The sequence below is a fragment of the Meles meles genome, chromosome 1 (genome assembly GCF_922984935.1).
Source record: "Meles meles chromosome 1, mMelMel3.1 paternal haplotype, whole genome shotgun sequence".
NCBI classification, from domain to species: domain Eukaryota; kingdom Metazoa; phylum Chordata; class Mammalia; order Carnivora; family Mustelidae; genus Meles; species Meles meles.
Window position 1 is genome coordinate 199,228,510 of NC_060066.1, and position 20,384 is coordinate 199,248,893.

Genomic DNA, 20,384 nt, shown 5'->3' on the forward strand with positions numbered 1-20,384 from the left:
AAGGGGAGCCTTGCAGTTACCCGAGCTTCCTGATGGGGGCGGTGTCCAGGCCACGGTTCAGAGAGGGGGTACCCAAACAAAGCCCAGCCCAGTTTTGTGGGCTGGAGAGATAAAAATCCGAGTTCAGGGAGTTTGGAATCAATAGAGGAGAATGCCACAGAGGAGGGACCTGCACAGAACAGTATATACTGCTTGATTACACGTATATGACATTCTAGGAAAGGCAATTGTTGGGACAGAAAGCAAAGCAATGGTTGCTAGATCCCAGGACTGGGAGGGTACTGAACGCAAAGAAACCCAGGAAACTCTTTGGGATGATGGGGTTATTTGTGTCTTAATTGTGATGGCATTTGACACAATTGTACACATTTGCCAAAAATTAGAGCTAAGGAATTATATTGTATGTCGGTCAATTATCTTGATAAGGATACATTTATAAATCCAAGCCTTCAGTAGCTCCGTAAGCAACATGAGCAATGAACACTTACATAATTCTCGTTACAGGCAGTGCAATGTGCTTGCGAGTTAGGGTCATAGAACTAGGTAAATTTCAGCCCCTATGCGCAAGATTGCTCAGTCTGTTCTGCAGATAGAACAGAACCCAATCAACGTAGTTAACGTGAAATGACCCCTACAAATGTTGTGTTTTGCTGTTCCAGGTACTTAGAAGAACATGTAGTAGAGTTTTTCATCAAACAAATGGAACGTATCACAGAACTTTGCTAAGATGGACAACTCAGCACGCAAAGACCAACAACTTGACAAAAAATATTCCAGCCATGCCAGCAAATTACAGAAAGGTCTTCTGAATTTATTAACAGATATCTTTGAGGGGAAGAGAGAACTTTTTTTTTTTAAAGATTTTAATTATTTGTTTGAGAGGGAGAGAGAGTGAGAGTATGAGTAGGGGAGGGGCAAAGGAAGAGGGAGAAACAGACTCTCCACTGAGCAGGAAACAGGACTTGGGGCTCTGTCCCAGGATCTGAAGATCATGACCTGAGCTGAAGGCAGACGCTTTAACTGACTGAGCCACCCAGGCATCCTGAGAATTCTTGACCTATGTTCTTTTTGGCACGTAAGAACACATTTTAGGGGAATATGTTGAATTCTGGATCATACAAACAAGGCCACCCTAAGACATATCAGATAAATTGCTTTTGGTGGCTCCTCACTGCTTCTAGAGTGAGGACTGGGAAGAAAGTGTGAAAAGAGGATGAGGAGGGAAGGGGGGAGGAAGTCTATTCACCACACTTGTTCTTTCTACCTTTCTGGTAAGAATCTCCATCTTCACACTTAGAGGTGTAAAGAGATCTACTTTCTCGATTCCTAAAATTAATGCAAGCCCCCCCCGCCCCCACTGTGGGTTGGTGGCAAGTTTAACTCCAGCCATTAAGGGCACAAATCCTATGTTCTGCTTGTTTCAAGTTTTGGATCTCTCTCAGTAGAAGAGGCGATGTGATGCCTGGGTGGGGGATGGGAGGAAGCCCTCAGGTCATTGTTTATCCATCCACACTGGTGAGAGTTCCACTGTCCCAGCCCACAGGCTCCCTTTGGTTTTGTTCGTGTGTTTCTGGACCACACCTGGGGTTTAGGAATCATTTTTGGGGCTGGAAATCTCATTCCAAGATCCTTACTCTACTGGTTTTTCTTTCTCTTGGGGTCTTTCCTCCTCCCTGGTTTGCTTCTAGAGTCCCTACTGCTCTCCAACTCAGAGCAGACCTTACTTTTCCCCTCCTTTGACTTTGTGCTATTTCTTCTTCTTTAATGCTTTTTAAAATTGAAGCATAATATATATTCAGAAAAAGTACACAAATCATAATTATACAGCTTAGTAAATATTCATAATGAAGATAAAACCAATAGAATCATTCTCTCAGACCAAGAAAAGAGAATTGCAGCACTATCCTAAAGGCCCTGTCTTGTTACTTCCCCTTCTCTGGGAAAGTAAACACTAGAGCTATCCTGACTTCTAATATCAGTAATTACTTTAGCCTGTTATTGGACTTTAAGATTGATTGATTGATTGATTGATTTGACGGACAGAGATCATAAGTAGGCAGAGAAGCAGGCAGAGAGGTAGGAGGGGAAGCAGGTCCCCTGCTGAGCAGAGAGAGCCCAAAGCAGGGCTTGATCCCAGAACCCTGGGATCGTGACCTGAGCCAAAGGCAGAGGCTTTAACCCACGGAGCCACCCAGGCACCCCTGTTATTGAACTTTTAAAAAAAGAGATTTATTTATTTATTTTAGAGAGACAGAGGCAGAGTATGCACACCTGTGCCATTGGGGACGGGAGGACAGGGGAGAGAGAATCCCAAGCAGACTCCCCTCTGAACACAGAGCCCATGGGGGGGTGGGCTTGATCTCATGACCCTGAGATCCCGATCTGAGTACAAAGCAAGAGTCAGATGCTTAACCCACTGAGCTACCCAGGTGCCCCGCCACTGTTTTTAAATTTCAGATGAATTGGAATCATACAATATGAACTTTTTTCTCTAGCCTTTTTCCACTCATGTCTGAGAGGTTGAACTTCATGTTTCATGTATCAGTTAATGGCTCGTTTTCGTGGCTATAAAGTTTTATTCTGTTTGAATACACTGCCAATTATTTATTCATTCTGTTATTGAGGACATTTGGGTTGTTTCCAGTTTGGGGCTACTATGAATAGAAGCTTTTCTAACAAGGCTCGTACACGTCGTGGGGACATACGTGGAATGTATGTACGTCATCTATGCCTCAGAGTAGAATCGCTGGGTCCTAGGATGTGTTTATGATCAGCTTGGTGGATAGCGCCATTTTTCCAAAGTGGTTTTGCCGATTTCACTTCTTTACAAGCAACGTATGAGAATTCCAATTGCTCCACGTCACCACTGAAGTCTTTTGCCCGTAATGGTTTTAATTTGCATTGCTCTTTGATCAATGAGATCAAGCAATTTTTCATATGCTGGTTGACCTTTAGAATATTCTCTTTGGAAGAGTGATTGTTCAAGCTTTTTGCCCCCTTTTTATTGGATTTTTCTTATTTTTACGAGTTCTTTAAACCATTCTAGAAATGAGTCCATTTGTCAGCTACAGGGAGAGTAAATCCCTTCTTGCAATCTGTAATTTTCCTTTCCACTCTTAAAAGTATGCTAATCGACAGAAAGTCTTAAGTTTAATACAGCCCAATTTATCAATCCTTTCCTTTTTAGTTACTGCGTATGTCTGTCCTATTTGAGGAATCTTCACCTCGCCCCAAATAATTTCTTCTAGAAACTGCATTATTTTACCTTTTTGTCTAGGCCTATAATTCGGTTGGAATCATTTCTGTGTGTGGGACAAGATGGATGCGCAATTTTGGTGTTTTCTGTATCTATATCCGGGTGACCCGGAACCATTTATTGAAAGGCCATTCTTTTTCTACTATTCCGCAGAACTGCCTTTGTCATAAATTAAGTGTCTATGTATATGCGGGGTTACTTCTGGATTCTTTATTCAGCTCAAATACTACACTTTTTCTTTTCCAAATACTAAACTGTCTTAATTACTGTAACTTTATAAAAAGTCTTGAATCTAGTAGTATAAATATTTCAGCTTCGTACCTTATCTTGGTGATTCTTGGCCCCATTGCATTTCCATATAAGTTTTAGAATCAACTCGTTCATGTCCTAAAAATAAAAATCCTTTCTGTTATTTTGGCTTGGATTGCATTGATTCTAGCAATCAATTTAGGGATAATTCACATCTCTACAATATTGGGTTCTCCCATCCATGTGCATATATTTTATTCAAGTCTTCTTAAATTTTTCTCAAAAATGTTTCACAGATCACATGTGTCTTCTTTATGTCTGTGTAGGCATTTGATTTTTATGTTGTTATAAATGGCAATATTTTAATTTCCTTCTCTAATTGTATCCTGATAGAGAAATAAAACAAATGGACTTCTGTATATTGACCTTGATTCTAGTGACCTTACTAAATTCAGTGATCACCCCTCATAGGTTGTCTATAGATTCTCCTCAAATTTTTCCATGTATAATCTTGTCATCTGTGGATAATGACAGCTTTATTTATTCCTTTCTGATCCATACATTTTTATTTATTGCTGCTGATTTTTGTGCTTGCTAGAGCCGGGACAGTATTGAAAAGAAGAGTGACAACAGTCTCCTGGTTTGTCTCTCAGGAAAAAGCTTTTAATATTTCACTATTCAGTGTCATGTTTACTATAGGCTTTTGTCATTGATAGCTTTTATCAGATTAAGGAAATTTGCTTCTATTCCTAGTTGGTTAGGTTTTTTTTTAATCGCAAAAGGACATTAGATTTTATGAAATGCTTTCTGTATCTACTCAACAGATACTTCATCAAAAAAGATATGCAGATTGGAAATAGCAAATGAAGAGATGTTCAGCATCCTTAGCCATTAGGAAAATACACATGGGAACCACAGTGAGATAGTGCGACACAGCCCATGGGATGGCTGAAATGAAAAAGACTGCCATGTTGACGAGGACATGGAAGAACAGTAACTCTCGTATACTAATAGTGGAGACGTACAAAGGCACAACTTTGGGAAAGAGTTTTGCAGTTTCTTTAAAAGTTAAACATTTGAGGGCACCTGGGTGGCTCAATTGGTTGTCTGCCTTCGGCTCAGGTCATGATCCTGAGGTCCCCCATGGTCCTGTTCAGGGAAGAGCCTGCTTCTCCCTCTGCTGCTCCCCCCTACTTGTGCTCTATCTCTCTGTCTCTCTCTGTCTCTCTCTCAAATAAATAAATAAAATCTTAAAAAAAAATTAAACATTTGATCCAGCCATCCCACTCCTGAGTATTTACCCAAGAGAAATGAAAATGTGTGTCTACTCGGAAGAGTTGTATTGGAATGTAGGTAACAGCTTTTATTTGTCACACCCTCACACTGGCAACAATTCAAATGTCCATCAGCAATGGATTAATATTTCTATATGAGGAAATTCCACTCAGCAATAAAATCAATGAAGCATTAGTACTTCAACAACATGAATGAATGTCAGAATAATTATGCTGAATGAAAGAAGCCAGACAAAAACCATGTGCTTTTTTAGTACATGCTACCTGATTCCATTCTGCATCTGCTGAGATGATCATACGGTTTTTCTTTTTTAGTTGGTTAATATGGTGAATGACACTGACTTTCAAACATTAAACTATAACCTGTCTTTGCATTGCAGAGATAAACCCCACTTGGTCATGATATATGATGTTTTTTTAATATATTGTTGGACTTAGTTTACCAAAATTTTCCTAAGAGTTTCTGCATGTGTGTTTCTGAGGGAAATTGATCATAGTCGTTCCTTCCATGCCCACCACGAATGACCCTGTCTCATTTTGGTGTCAGGGTGATGCTGACTTCCTGGAATGGATTGGGAGATATCTTATCCTCTTCCGTCTTTTTTTTTTTTTTTTTAAGATTTTATTTATTTATTTGACAGAGAGAGAGATCACAAGGAGGCAGAGAAGCAGGCGGGGGGTGGGTGGGGGGAGCAGGCTCCCTGCTGAGCAAAGAGCCTGATGTGGGGCTTGATCCCAGGACCCTGGGATCATGACCTGAGCCAAAGGCAGAGGCTTTAACCCACTGAGCCACCAAGGCGCCTCTTATCCTCTTCAGTCTTATGGGGTAGATTATAAAAAATTGATAGGTAGACTGTGCTATAAATGGCAGTTAGTTCAAATTAGGTAATAGTATTGTTCAAGTCATAGATCTTTTTTTTTAATTTTATTTTTAAGTAATATCTACACTCAACTTGGGGCTCAAACTCACAGCCTCAAGGTCAAGCGTCACACACACTACCCCCTGAACTAGCCAGGTGCCCCCAAGTCTTTGCATCTTTACTAATCTTCTACCTATTTAAATTATTGAGGGAGGAACTTTTTTTTTTTTTTTAAGATTTTATTTATTTATTTGACAGAGAGAGAGATCACAAGTAGGCAGAGAGGCAGGCAGGGGAGGGGGGAATTAGGCTCCCTGCCAAGCAGAGAGCCCAATGCGGATCTCAATCCCAGGACCCTGAGATCATGACCTGAGCAGAAGGCAGAGGCTTTAACCCATTGAGCCACCCAGGCGCCCCTAAATTTTGGTTTTGATTGATTATTTTTCTTCTGGTTACAAATTGCATTTTTTCTTCTTTGTATACCTATTAATTCTTAACTGGACACCATATATTTTCCATTTTATTTGTTGAGTGCTGGATCCTTTTGTAGTCCTGCAAATTCTTGTGCTTTGTTCTGCAGTTAAGTTCCTGGGAACCAGTTGGATTCTTTCAAGTCTTGCTGTTAAGTGTTATCGACTGGAGACCAGCCAGCATTTAGTCTATGGGTGATTTTGCTCTATGTGTGAGGCAAAACTCTCTGCATACTCTCTCTTCTAGGAATTATAAAGCTTTCCACTCCGATGCATGGGAATAGGAGCTATTCCTGTGCCTGTGTTCAGGTGTTATTGTTCACTGAATTCTTCCGGTTGATTTTTTCCCCAGCCTTGGGTGGTGTTGTCATGTGCGTATCCTGATCAATACTCAGGAAACCACCTGTGGGGAACGCCGAGCAGGTCCCCCTCTTTCTCTGTGTGGCTCTCTTCTCTGGTTCTCTGCTTCGTGAACTCTAGAAGCCTGGTCTTTCTGGGCTTCCTGATTCATTTCCTCAACTCAAGAGGATGGCCTGGATTCCTCCTTCCTGGGCTGTGGCCTGGAAACTCCTCCAGGCTGTAAGCTGGGGGTCATCTTACTGCTCACCCATTTGCTTCCCATTTCTCGGGGATCCCCATCCTATGTTACTGCATGTCCAGTGCCCGGAAAACCATCGTTTCATATATTTTGTCCGTGTTTAACTTCTGCTTCTGCAGCTAGGAGGGCAAACCCAGTCCCATTTTGGCTGAAAACGGGAATTCAGTTATCCAGAGTGGTTTTTAAAAAAATCTTATGTTTCTGGTTGTCTTCCTCCAGAGGCTTGCTAATGTGCAGGTGCTTCTACCAAAGCCAGAAGCCCAGGTGTTTGATCTTCTTTTGAGTCAGGAAACTTTTTTCCTTCCCCCAGGGAAATGGCCTTCCAATTTCCTTTAAAAAAACAAGAAGCCCCCTTTCTTTGCTGTTTCTGCTGATGTTGCTCCATAGACTTCTAGAAACAAAAGCTAGGAAGCCTTGCCTGGGCTGCTTTCTATTCTCTCTAGTTCCCTTAAAGAAAAAATACCTAGCCGTCCATCTCCTAAATGGGGTCGGAGTGGGGGGGTAGGGAGAGAAGGGAGGAAAGGAATAAATATAGTGTATATTTATAATATAGCGTATATTTATCTCTCAGATGTTTTCTAGCCAAACATTTATTCTGCTTCTTTTACTTCATCCTGAACCTGAGCAAATTAGGTCAGATTGCTGCCTCCCCATTATTTCCTGCCTTGGTCTGTCAGGTCCTTACCCTGGGCCAGACTTAGGAAGAGGAAACCCAGCTTGGAGCTTAAGAGCCCGGGCTCATGAGACCAACTGTGTTCAAACCCTGGCTGTTTCCCTGAAGGGCTGTGTGATTTGGGTGAGTGAGTAGGCCCCAGTTTCCTCGTCTCTAAAGCTGATTCATAAAAGCACCTCCTGAGGGGGCCCTGTTGGCATCGGGTTTCGCTGTCTGAAAAGCAGTTTCGTGTTTCCAAAAATACAGAGACTAAGAAATGGGCCTCAAAGAGTTTCTGTGCAAACTCACCCCCACCCCCACATCCTACCTTCTTTCTTTCTCTTGGCTCTCTTTTTTCGACTTCTGCACACATTTTCTCTGCGAGGGTTGGGACTTGGGTGTTGAGATAATATGGCTCAGTGTTGTGCACATCCCACAGAGTTGGGATGGACCCCCATCCAAAGCCTGGCTTGAATGTCAAGACTGGTGATGTCGCACACTCATCAGGATGATATGAGGTTTATTACTCATGTAATGAGGCTTTCTGGGGAGAGCAGGGTAGGCTTCCTCATCCGACCCCAAAATGCCTCGAGAGAGGGGAGAGAGACACGCTTGGGGTTTTACTGTGGTCAGGAAGTGGGGCTGGGGTGAGGGTCAGGGTTTGTATGGCTTAAACTTCTGGCCTGTACCAAAGGGGAGAGCGTCCAGGCCTTCTCCTCAGTTTACCCAATGTGGGGCAGAAGGAGAAGAGGGAGGGCTAAGGCTTAAAAGCTGTCAGCAGACCAACGTCGAAAAATAGAGCCAGATTCTGTTACACTCACAGGTTGGAGCTGATAATTAATCTGCTGTACAGAGAGCTTCTCTCTGTGGAGCCTTAGCAATTGTCCTACCTGTGAGAACTTCTCTCAGACGAGGGCAGGGGGCGGAGGAGAACAGGAAATTTATATATTATTTATACACCACAACCCTGACGTGTACAATTTTAAGTTCATTTTCTTTTTTAAAAGATTTTATTTATTTATTTGATAGAGACACAGCAAGAAAGGGAACACAAGCAGAAGGAGTGGGAGAGGGAGAAGCAGGCTCCCCATTGAGCAGGGAGCCGGATTCGGGGCTTGATCCCAGGACCCTGGGATCATGACCTGAGCCGGAGGCAGACACTTAAGGATTGAGCCACCCAGGAGCCTCTTAGACTAATTTTCCATAAATGATCCCCTTATGTTCTTTAACTCCATATCTGCACAAAGCAGAAACCTAACTTACACTTGTCTTGCTCTGTGCCCAGACAGCAAGGCTCAGTCTGGGTTTCCCTCCCCTCTCAGGCTGTTATGGCACTCGGCTGAGGTGTGAGTCTGGACTGAGGATAAGTGCCCGTTTCCTCTTCCCAGTGGCTCTAGAATGGTTTTGTGCCCCCTTCCTGCATGGCAAGACAGTCTTCCCTGCCAGAACCTCCCTCTTCCCTGAGACAATATCTTCAGGGATGTGACCAAGTCTCACTAGTTTAAGAGTTGGGGCAAGGGTTGGGGGTGGGGTGGGGAATGCCTGATAAATTACCAAGAGGGAAAGAAAGTAAAGGGAATATATTTTTAAAAGGTTTATTTATTTATTTATTTGACAGAGAAATCACAAGTAGGCAGAAGTAGGCAGAGAGGCAGGCAGAGAGAGAGGAGGAAGCAGGCTCCCTGCTGAACAGAGAGCCTGATGTGGGGCTCAATCCCAGGACTCTGAGATCATGACCTGAGGCTTAACCCACTGAGCCACCCAGGTGCTCCGTAAAGGGAATATTTTTTAAAAAATTAGTTTCATGTTTATCTCCTGTCAAAAGGCAAGTCTCTTCTATTCCACTTATAAAACATTAAGGGGCACCTGGGTGGCTCAGTGGGTAGACCGTGAGACTCTCGATCTTGGGGTTGTGAATTCAAGCCCCAGGTTGTGTGTGGAGATTACTTAAAAATATAATCTTGGAAAAACAACAAAAGTAAAACAAAATGAAACTTTAAAGTGCTCTTTGTTTTCTACCTTTGTCAATTCTCTGTGCTAATTTTTATTTTGTTTTTGTTGTTTAGGTTTTACTGCTGCATATCCAACACAACCCTCCATTCCTTTTAAAAGCCAGACTTCAATAGTTCCAGAATCAGAAAAAAAGGGATTCAACAGTCAAGCCAAGAGATTTTATTATAAAAAGGTAATAACCTACTTTTAAGTCTGTGTTTGAGCCTCAGGGAACAGGCGCACAAGTCGGGCTGGTGCAGTTGCCCCCAAGACCAGTAGAGGGCGATGTCACCCAAGGAGCCACAGCCTCGTTTTCAATTGTAGGCTCCGACTGAATTTAAAGAGTGAGTTGGGAAGGTATTAGATTCAGGGAGAACAACGTTTCTGGATTTATGGTGCCACATTGAACTCCCCCCAAAATTTTTTTTAAGAAAAACTGTATTTTAAAATTTATTATAAAAATATAAAATTCAAAAATGGTGGTATATGAAGTAAAAAGGAAAATCTTTTTCTCTCCCCTCCCCCCCAGCTTCACTCCCTCTGACAGGAGAGGAAATAACAAAGTTTTCCTCAAATAACATGCTAGTGAAATTTAAAATTACCTTTGTGATGAAGGCCCCCTCTTTAACGGAGTATTATTACTGTTCCTGTTTTTCCTCCTTCCTCACCCTCTTCCCCACATATTTCTATGTCCCTTTTCCTCTTGGATCTGAAAAATTCTGCTGGGATCCTGGTCCTCAGGCAGCTTGGGATTTCACTGGCTAAAGGCCCAAGGGTCTAACCTTCTCCTCATCACCAGTAGGGGAGCTGAAGTCCCTCACAGACATCCTTAGAGTTTTTAAATTTCTTCGTTCATTTAACCAAGATGTTTAAAATAACTTTCTTTTGAGGGAGTCATCCTCTTCAGCTACCTTTTCCTGCATTCTGAAATTGTTTTTGATCTTATAACCTTGCCAAGATGTGGAGAGGGAAGGTGGAGATGTAGCTTCTGAAGGCAAGTGAGTCAGGAAGGACTTGGGGGGGGGGGTATGGGGTACTCAGCAAGCCCCTTTGCCCGTAGGCCTGTTCCTGCTTTGTTTTTTGTTTTTAAGATTTTATTTATTTATTTGACAGACAGAAATCACAAGGAGACAGAGAGGCAGGCAGAGAGAGAGGAGGAAGCAGGCTCCCTGCTGAGCAGAGAGCCCAACGTAGGGCTTGATCCCAGGACCCTGGGATCATGACCTCAGCCGAAGGCAGAGGCTTTAACCCACTGAGCCACCCAGGCGCCCCCCTGGTCCTGCTTTGTAAACAAGAATGCTAAAGGACGGAATGTTTAAGTTCCTTAAGTTTTAACATTTTAGGATTCTAAGAAAGCAAATAGTAAAGAATATAATGTGTGTATATACATGCGTGCATACCCACACACACACACACACACACACACACACACACACACACACATTTTTAATTACTTGAAGTCTTCCCCAAAGATGATAAATAAGGTATTTGCTCAGGAGTTTTCTCTCTTCTCCCTCTTGTTTCTGTGTGTTTTGACTGTCCCTCTGTCCCTCTGTCTGTCTCTTCTGTGTGGTAATCTCATTTGTCAGGCCAGTGATAACCTATTGTCTGTCCCTAGAACACTTGCAATTCCAATAAAATAATAGCAGCCACCATTGACTGATGCCTACTATGTGTGCAGTCATTTTTAGACCATATCTCTAATCCTCAGAACAATGTTGAAAGGAAGGGTTTATTATCTTAATTTAACAGGAGAGGAAATTGAGGCTTAGGAAAGTTAAATGACCCACCCAAGGTCATATAGCTCAGGGTTTGGCCCATAAGAGGTCCTACATAAATATTTGCTGAATCAACGTGGAAAGAATTAGACATCAGACCCAGGTCTAGCTCACTCCAAAGCCTCATGTTCTTTCCACACACCACCACACCCCCTTTTGTGGCCTGCGAAGCCACACATTTGATTTGTGAAAGTCAGCAGTATGTTTCTGAATAGACCTTAGCAAAACAGCCCAAACTCAAGAGAGGGAAAGATGTCAAGCAAGGAGCGTCAGCGCCATTCTACATGATCTAGTTCTGAAGACTCAAATCCAGAAACTGAATGGGCTGGTGTTTCGAGTGAGCATTTCGGCTACTATTGCCCTTCAGAAAAGTTTCTGTGGAAGGAACCAAGATGGCAGCCAGCCAAAGCTACAGGCAGCATTAAATAGAGAAAAGAATTCGCTCAGAAATTCGATTCGCGCTTTCCAAATGGAGCCATGTTGGTTTGTCAATGTGGAAACTCTAAGTACTTGAAAGCCTTCTGTAAATAAGTATGTAAATAATTTTGTGGCAAGAGCACGGGGATCCATAATTCAAGTTCCCTGCCTTCTGCCCCATTAAAGAGCTGTGTGCCTTTAGACTGGTCACTTGGAATTTCTGAGTTTCAGTTTCCTCATCTGAAACATAAGGAAGATTTGGGCTATATAATTTTTTAGGCTTTTGAAACTGTAAAAAGGGGAAAAAAATGTTCTTGTCCCATGCTCATTATTCTCATTTTTCCTGAGGGAAATGGACATTGAGAAGTTAAAGATGTTGTTTAACATCACCCAATAATTTAGTGAGGCAATACAAATTAAAAACAGATTTTAAAACTCTGGTGTTTCACCACCCTTCTTAGAACATTAATCGTCCACACCCTGTGCCTGATCTCATAACTCGGTTGTATCCTCACATTAGTTCCGTGACCCATTTAACACATCTTTAACACAGAGAATCGGAGTCTTGTGAAATGCGCGCTTACCTTATCAGTCCAACCTTGTGGGGAAACGTGGCCCAGCTCACATGCCCCATCTAACTCCGAGCCCTGGCCACAAGAATCCTTCCCAGAGCTCGGCGTTGTGACTGGCAATTTGCGCTGCTAGAAATGAAGTCTGCTTTCCTGCGCATTTTGCAATTATTTACGGAGGTGCTGGTGACTCCGTGTGCACGAAGAAACATGCCTCATGTGGGACAGAACGGAGCCCAGGGGCCCGATGGACGTTTTCTTCCTCCACCTCCCTGTTTCCCATTTGCCTCTGGATGGTGGTCATGCTTTCCAGGCTATGTAACACTGATAATGTCTTTGCAGCCCTTTAAGAGCACGGGTGTTATAATAGTTAGGCTCTCTGGGGCTTACTGTTCCATGATTCTAAACCTGACCTAGCCCTTCCAGGCTCCGGTGAATGAAGACTGGTGGCACAGGGGCCCTGTAGTCTCTAGATGGGCACCATTTACAAATATATATTGGTTTTATGTGTAGCTTGACAGTAAAGCCACCTTCCCAGATGGTAAGCAGGCTCATGTTTAGTTTGCGATGAAACGGTATAAAGTGAATACTGTTTCACTCACTAACTTGACAAGGCACCGGACCTGGGGTATTTTACATGTCAAGGAGATCTAAGTGAAAGGAAGTTCAGTTTGCCAGGACCGCCATGTTCAAGGGCATAATGAGCCCAAGTGTGCACTCAGCTGCGTGTTTGAACCACAACGGGCTCTACCTGACCTTTCTACTCCAGAAGCCTGACTGCTCCCCGGGGGGGTCACCAGCACGCCGCCCTAAGGAGTCTGCACTCCCTGTTCCTGGAAATAACAAACACTTGGCGGGCACCGACTAGGCACTAGGCACCCCCTGAAGACCTTTGCATTTATTAACTCACTGACTCCCCATAATCACCCTGTGAGCAGAGTCTCAACATCGTCTCTGCTTTTGACATAATGACCCAAAGACTTGAGTGCAAGAGTGACTTGCATGGCCAGGCTCAGGCAGAGCAAGGACAGGCCCAGGCGACAGCTCCTGGTTCCCAGACACTGTTCCTTGTGTCTCCTGAGGATGGTAGGAGGGACACCCTTCTCTGTGCTCTGACAGCCATTCTCATGCCCCTGGCTGCCTTCTGCTTGGTCTGATGGTAGCGGGTGTGCACGTTGGGTCCCTTTCTAGAACGTGTGAGCTGCTAACAGGCCGTGCTGTTCCCTTGCCGCTTAGCCTAAGCCCTGGTCCGCAGTAGCCTTTTGTAGGGTCTGCTGAGTTGTGTTCGTGCTGATGTGCCGCTCAAGGGATTTCAAGGGCTGCTAATAAGCAGACACCAGATTGGAGCCAGAGGAGGCTCTGAAAGAGAAGCAGGTGTACTCTTGGGGACCATACCCACAGTAACCAAGGCTTCAAAAATGCGGGTTTGTCTGCTCTTGCCTGACTGTGTTTCCAGCTGTGGGCAAACAGCTGGGCCCGTTTTCATCTGTCCCGTGGCCTCGTCCCGCCGCTCTGGCTTCCCCACACTTACCTGAGCGGCTCAGAAACAGTCTCAAGAGACCTCATCCCGTTTCATAGCTTGCTCCCTTAGGGCTCCCAGGGACCCTTCACTGCTGACGGCCTTCCCCATTCTGAACAAAACCCGTGGGGCTTTCTTGCATGGAGTGTGCTTGCTGCCTCTCTCTCCCTTTTCAGCCATGATCAGGGGGGCGGAAACTTTGATGCCAGACAGAAGGAGATATGGGGTGAGGCCGGGAGGGAGAGAAGGCAGGAAGAGCGAGGGGTGTCTTACAAGGGGCCCATCTCAGAGTGAGAGACCGTTTGGACCAGAAAGGCTTCAGGGACCTGGAATCCCTGGGCTCAGCAGAAGGGCCCTTTCTGTGACACAGTGTCTCATAGTGAAAGCCACCGGTGGGCCGGGTAGAGACACACTGCCACTTGAAGCTGCTGCCAACTCCGGCCCCCTTTCCCGGGCTCCCTGGTGGACACCAGGGATGTGGTCTGAACACCACAGATCTCGATGCCCACACGCACAGCCTTGCAGGTTCACAGATGAGGGGCCTCAGGTCCGGGGAGGGGGGACGTGCCCTGGGGGCAGGTGCCTGCTCTCCCACCATGCAGTCTGTGCTGTCCTCATCCCTTTGGCCATGTCAACCTGAGTAAAAGCTTTCTGGCTTCCATGAAGTCAACAGGGTTGATGGACACATTGTCCCGAGACCCTAAGACTAGAGGCATCTGTAAAAAGAAATTATTCCCTCAAGAGCCCAAAATCTCTGTGTGGTTTCACCAGTGGCTCAACCGCAGCCCCAGGCTCTGCTTCCACCTCAGACACGTCCTCCTCCTGTCAGATACTTCGAAGCCCTTCCACAGACCCCTAGATTTCATTCATCTTGTGCCCCCCTGAGAAACGCCAGCTCGCCAGCCCCCAAAAGAGACCAAAGCAAGGTGGAGTATCTCTGAAGGGTCAAAGGCAGCTCTGGTAGGGTCTTTAGCCAAGGATCCAACAGAGACTACATTTCCCCACCCAAGAAACAGTTTGACAAACCATTCATTTGAAAAATACGAATTGGACAGAATTTAGGAACTCAGCCCTAGAAAACTCAGGCTATGTAACAGGCTCCAAGCTGGGGAACTTCAAGTTTCCTGTAACCTAGTTTATATCTGGGTGGGGGAGGGGGACGTACATGACCTTCTCCCTGTTGTTTCCTTCTCATTACCTGTCCAGCCTCTCCCAGGATCAAGTCGATGGAGACCTTTGTCCCACCCTTGGCACCTGCAGGGGCTGCCCTTGGGCATTCTCATCCTTCAGAAGGGCTCTCAAGGTGCATTTCAATCAAATGTCACCCAGATGTGTGCTGGGTTGAGGGGTGGGAGCTCATCTGACAGTCCTCCCCCGGTCAGTCCCACTCTCAAGGTCTTTAACCCCCATGGGAAGGTTTGGCTCCGCTGCGGAGGAGCAGCCACGCACTGGCTCTCACCCCTCTGTGCGGATCAGCTCATTTAATCCTCACGCTGTGCGGCAGGCCTGGGGGACAGCAGTACATCGGCCACTCCGCACCGGGCAGGCAGGTGGTCAAGCTCAGTTACATCATTCTTTTCCCTTCTCCCTCCCCACACCCATTTATGCTTTGTGTGTTTATCTGGTTTTTGCCCTCTGGGGTGGTCTTGGCTAAGAAACTGAAGGTGGCTAAGATTACCCCAGCGGCAACCTGGATTCTTGTTTCAGAGATGCGCTCTGAGAAGTCTAAACTCACCCAAGAACTGTTATCCCGGAGGTGAAATATTTACCGCCCTCCCAGCTGGCCCTCACCAGCTCTCCTAGCGCTCAGGGGAGAAGGCCTGAAGACTCTGCCATTCATTGGAGGTTTCCCTTGGAGGAGCTTAGAGACCTACCTGCCTGTCCTGCGAGGATAACGGTGTGCTGGTAAACCAGCTCTCCCCTCCGTGAAGGAAAGTTCTGATTTGCCAATCATTTGAAATTTGCCAATTTCTGGGTCGTAAATACTCCCACCCTGCTTTCAAGCTACCACGAGCAAGATCTCTGACATTCTGACCGTCACCCTCTCAAGCTGCCATGGGCCAGCTCTGGCCTACCGCTGCCTAGACAACTCCTTTCAGAGATTTCTTAAGGGCCAAAAGGTAGCCCTCTCTCCCTCCAGGCTGAGAGGTGACAGCCTGCTTCGTATTTGGCCTGGACTCAAACCAGTTTGCAACACAGCAGAATTAAAATGTGATCAAGGATTTCGGATAAATGACAACCAACTATTTTAGTATAAGTATGTCCCAGATCCTGCATGGGACATACTTCCACTAAAAGAGCTTTTGGTGGCTTAGCTGAAATTCAGATTTAACTGGGCAAGGTGGGAGGGAGCAGCTTTGCGCGTCTTGAATTTTAGGAGGCAACTCCAGCTCCTTAGACATGTCGTGTGGGTGCCCGGAAAACCTGTGAGAATTGATGGAAGTGTTGAAGGTGGCAGGGGGACCGAAAGCCAGAGGTGCACGTCTTCCTTGTTCACTGTTTACACCTGGAAGAGTCACGGTGACATGCCCTGCTTCAGCTACTCGTTGATTTAGGGGCTCTCGAAACTAAGAAGCACCCAAAGGCATTGAGTCTGATGTCTCTGATTTACAATTGAGGAAACTGAGGCCCCGTGATGTGACTTGCTTCAGGTCACTTAGCTAGTTGCGGCATTGAGACTAAAATTTCCTGACTCAAAAATCTGGGGGGGCGGGGGCGCCTGGGTGGCTCAGTGGGTTAAGCTACTGCCTTCGGCTCGGGTCATAATCCCCGGGGTCCTGGGATCGAGTCCCGCATAGGGCTCCTTGCTTTGTGGGGAGCCTGCTTCTCTCTCTGCCTCTGCCTGCAGCTCTGCCTGCTTGTGCTCTCTCTCTGACAAATAAAATCTTAAAAAAAAAAAAAAGTCTGTGGGATTTTTTTTTCTTCTTTTTATCCTACACATTCTCATTTGAAAGTCAGTTTGGTTTAGTAAGAGTGGATTCTATGTTTGATGGGGGTGGACAAAATAGGTGAAGGGAGTCAGAAGGTAGAAAGTTCTAATTATCAAATAGATAAGTCAGGGGGATGTAACGTACAGCGTGGTGACTCCAGTTAGCGAAACTGTATTGCATTTTGGGAGTTGCTAAGAGAGTAGATCTTTAAAGTTCTCACCAGAAGGCAAAAATTCTGGAACTGTGTATGGCGACCGATGTTCACGTGACTTACTGTAGCGATCCCTTTCCAGCGTTCACATTCCATTTCCAATATTCACAAATATTGAATTATGCTGTATACACAAAACTAATATAATGTTATGTGTCAGTTATATGTCAATTAAAAAAAAAAGTAGGCTTTGTACTAAGACCACCTAGGTTCAAATTCTGGCCCTGACGGTTACTAGCCATGTGACCTTGGGCCCTATCTCTTTTGGCTCTGTCTTCCCATCTTTAAAATGGGGGTTAAGGGACACCTGGGTGGCTCAGAGGGTTAGGTGTCTACCTTCGGCTTCGGTCATGATCTCAGGGTCCTGGGATGGAGTCCCACATCTGGTCCCACCCGTAGCAAAGAATCTGCTTCTCCCTCTCCCGCTCAATCCCCTGCTCGTGATCTCTCTCTCTTGCTGTCAAATAAATAAAATCTTCAAAATAATGAATGAATGAATTAAAATGGGGATTAAATGAGTTGCTGCGTGTAAAGTACTCAGAACAATGGCTGACACACAGTGAGCGGCCACTCAATAAATAAATGCTAGCCCCATGAACAGCCCCCTAGAAAAATCTCTTCCTTATTTCCCTGGAGCTCCTTGAATCTGCTCCCATGTGCCAGTGTCTTCTGAACTTGACCTAGGGCACTGGTGCACCAGGTTCTGCCTCCCGTCTCATGATCTGCCCCATTCTTCCTGGTGATCAGCCTCCGCTCTGTGCACCTGAGATCATCACCATCGCCTACAAAGTGGGAATCAGCGCCCTGCACCCACTGGCTTCGAGTGATGCTCCAAGGTTTCACTGCAGTTAAAATTCAGCACAGAGGAACCTGTTAGTCTCACTGGTGGTTCTGTCTCATATATTAAACCATAATCAGATACTGCTCAGGCCAGACTGGAAAGTCCTGGAAGGCCCTGGTGGCACTTCAGGCTTTCTTTCTGCCCTGAGGAAGGTAGTAGGGACGGTGGAGGCAGGATGAGCCTCGGGGGCGGAGGTTGGAGAAACTGCAGAGACTTTGTGTTCTTCACGTCCTTAACACTTGTAGCAGTGGGATATTGGGCAAATTCATCTCCACTTGCCTCAGTGTCTCCATCTGTAAAATGGGGACAGTAACCCCTTCCTCTCGGAGGACTAAACGAAAAAAACTTTGAAAAGCTCGTGCCATCAAGTCGGCACCCAGTAAACTCTCAGGACAGTGGAGCATCCGTATCCTTTCATGTCACTTGCTTGGCCAACTTCTGTCAACATAATACTTCCCCCTGGTAACTAGCATGGGAAATGAGATGAAAGCTCAATTAACTGCAAAAGCAGAAACGAGCTTAGAAATCAAGCTTCTGCTTATTCGTTTCTATCATACCTGCATCATTTAGCATTTGAGCTTCCGGGCCTGCCTCTTTTTTGTTTGCGAATTAGACACGGTCTTGTTTGGGATGAAGGTTGTTTTTGTTTCATTTTGCTTTATAAACAGAAACACTCCCTGATTTCTCTTCTGAAAGGCTGAGGAGGAAGCTGAGTCAGGTGGGTGCGGTCAAGGTGAAATCAGTCATCATTCCCTCACCTTGGGCTTGCCTTCCCCAATCGGCACACACTGACTTACTATCCGCCACACCGAGCATCCCATCTTATGCTCATTTCTCTAACGGCATGAAAAAAAAAAAACCAACAGCATTCTTCTGGAATGCAGGAAGGTGTGGTGCAGCGAGCCAGACCCAGGCTGGGGGTCCCAGACCCAGGCTGGAATTCCAACCTCCTGCACTTGGTAACTGAGACAGTGAGCGGGCAGGCTAGGAAATGGTGGAGCCAGCTTTCCACCAAGTGGTAGTGATGCCTGTCCTGGAGGATGACAGTGAGGCCGAGCATTAATGGATAAGATGTTTGCAGAAAAGCACAGTGGAAATGAATGTACCCCTATGACACCCCATTCTCTTCCTTTCAGGATAGCATCCCAGGTCCGGGGTTCTACGACGTCATTCACCAATCTCCAGTGTTCAACAGTGCCTCGTTGTCTAAGAAAGGGACATGCACTTTTCCCTCTATGGTGAGAACCTCTTTCCTGAATAAGGCCATTAGCAGATCAGCACTTTCCTTCGTCCATTGCGTAAACACGTATTGGACCGCTGGTCCCTTCTCTCCAAAGACCGTGGTTCTAATTAGGAGAGTAACTGTTGCCTCAGGTGTCATGCAGGTAAATTAGAGTCTGTGTCTTTAAGTAATTTCCCCCCTCACCGCTCCATCTGGCCAAAGTGAGAAGCGAGACTAGAGGGATATTCAGAACCTGATCGTCCACACCAACTTTGTCATTGTGGGGTGGACTAAGCAGATGTTTCCCTGAGATTTCTAGGCACCAGGGAAAAGATCTTACCCTAACAGGGTGTTTTACACCACTTGGTCTAATTGGATTATTCAAATTATTGAGAAATCTGCCGGGAGCAAAAAGAAAGCAGGCAACAGGCTGAAATGGAGTGATTTTCCTTCCCTTCTTTGTAAGATGTGGGTCTTTATCTTGGTGGATGGCTCTAAGAATCAAGATCTCTATGAAGTGCTGATGTCCCTGACAAGACCTGGGCAAGGACTTTTTTCTTTTGTTCTTAATTTGAGTATCTATAAATTGGCAAGAAGAAGAGATATAGTGAGGGAAAAGGGTCATACTGGGGTAAAATTAGCTGAGGTAGAAAAGTGAAAAAGAAAGCAAACACAAACTAGCCTCAACAAAACACATATGCCTTCTGTCCCTTTAAAAATTACAACAGTCTCGGGGGCCCCTGGGTGGCTCAGTGGGTTAAAGCCTCTGCCTTCAGCTCAGGTCATGATCCCAGGGTGCTGGGATCAAGCCCCACATCCGGCTCTCTGCTCAGCAGGGAGCCTGCTTCCTCCTCTCTCTCCCTGCCTGCCTCTCTGACTAGTTGCAATCTCTGTCTATCAAATAAATAAATAAAATCTTTAAAAAAAAATTACAACAGTCTCTTGCAAAGATGTATTATAATGCCCGACACTGGGACCGATTTCAAAACAAAACAAAGCACCATACAAAGGGTCCGTGTAAGACACGCTGAAGGCAGCCACTTACTGGAATTTGACTTTGGCAGAGCTGACTTTGAATTTAGCTCCCTATCAGCGGAGACGTGGAAGTCACCCAAGCCGCTGGTGAGCTCATAGAACCATGCCTCTGCCTTCTTTCCACCCCAAACCCTGCAGAAGGGACCTGAAAGCAGTCGACAACAGAAGTGCCGTCTCACGAAGTCTTGGCTCAGGAGACAAGACTTCAGACCCGAGCCTGACTCAGCTGAGGATTCTCGATGTGGCCTCAAGCACGTCACCCTTCTGTGTCCCGGTTACCTCATAAAAGTGGAGACTCCCTGGAGACGCTGGGCAAATTGCAATGAGTGAAATGCTCTTTGAAACTGCAGAGTATTGTAAACATGTTAAATATTATGAGTGTTACCACCTGAGTCACCAACAAGACCTCCCGCACCTCCTTGGTTTTCTCTCCGAGAAATTCTCAGCTGGAGAGTGGCACGTCCCACTCCTGCTTGGTGCCAAAGAAGGG

General features: G+C 45.4%; 1 protein-coding gene across 1 annotated transcript in view; it reads left to right on the forward strand.

Annotated features, from left to right (window-relative positions):
- The window catches only part of STPG1 (sperm tail PG-rich repeat containing 1), a 47,446-nt gene that overhangs the window by 3,807 nt on the left and 23,255 nt on the right, over positions 1–20,384 (forward strand). The window contains exons 3-5 of the mRNA XM_046027020.1: positions 660–800; positions 9,447–9,565; positions 18,774–18,875. Coding sequence (XP_045882976.1) covers positions 728–800; positions 9,447–9,565; positions 18,774–18,875 — 294 coding nt within the window. The 5' untranslated portion in view covers positions 660–727. The remainder of the gene's footprint in view (positions 1–659; positions 801–9,446; positions 9,566–18,773; positions 18,876–20,384) is intronic.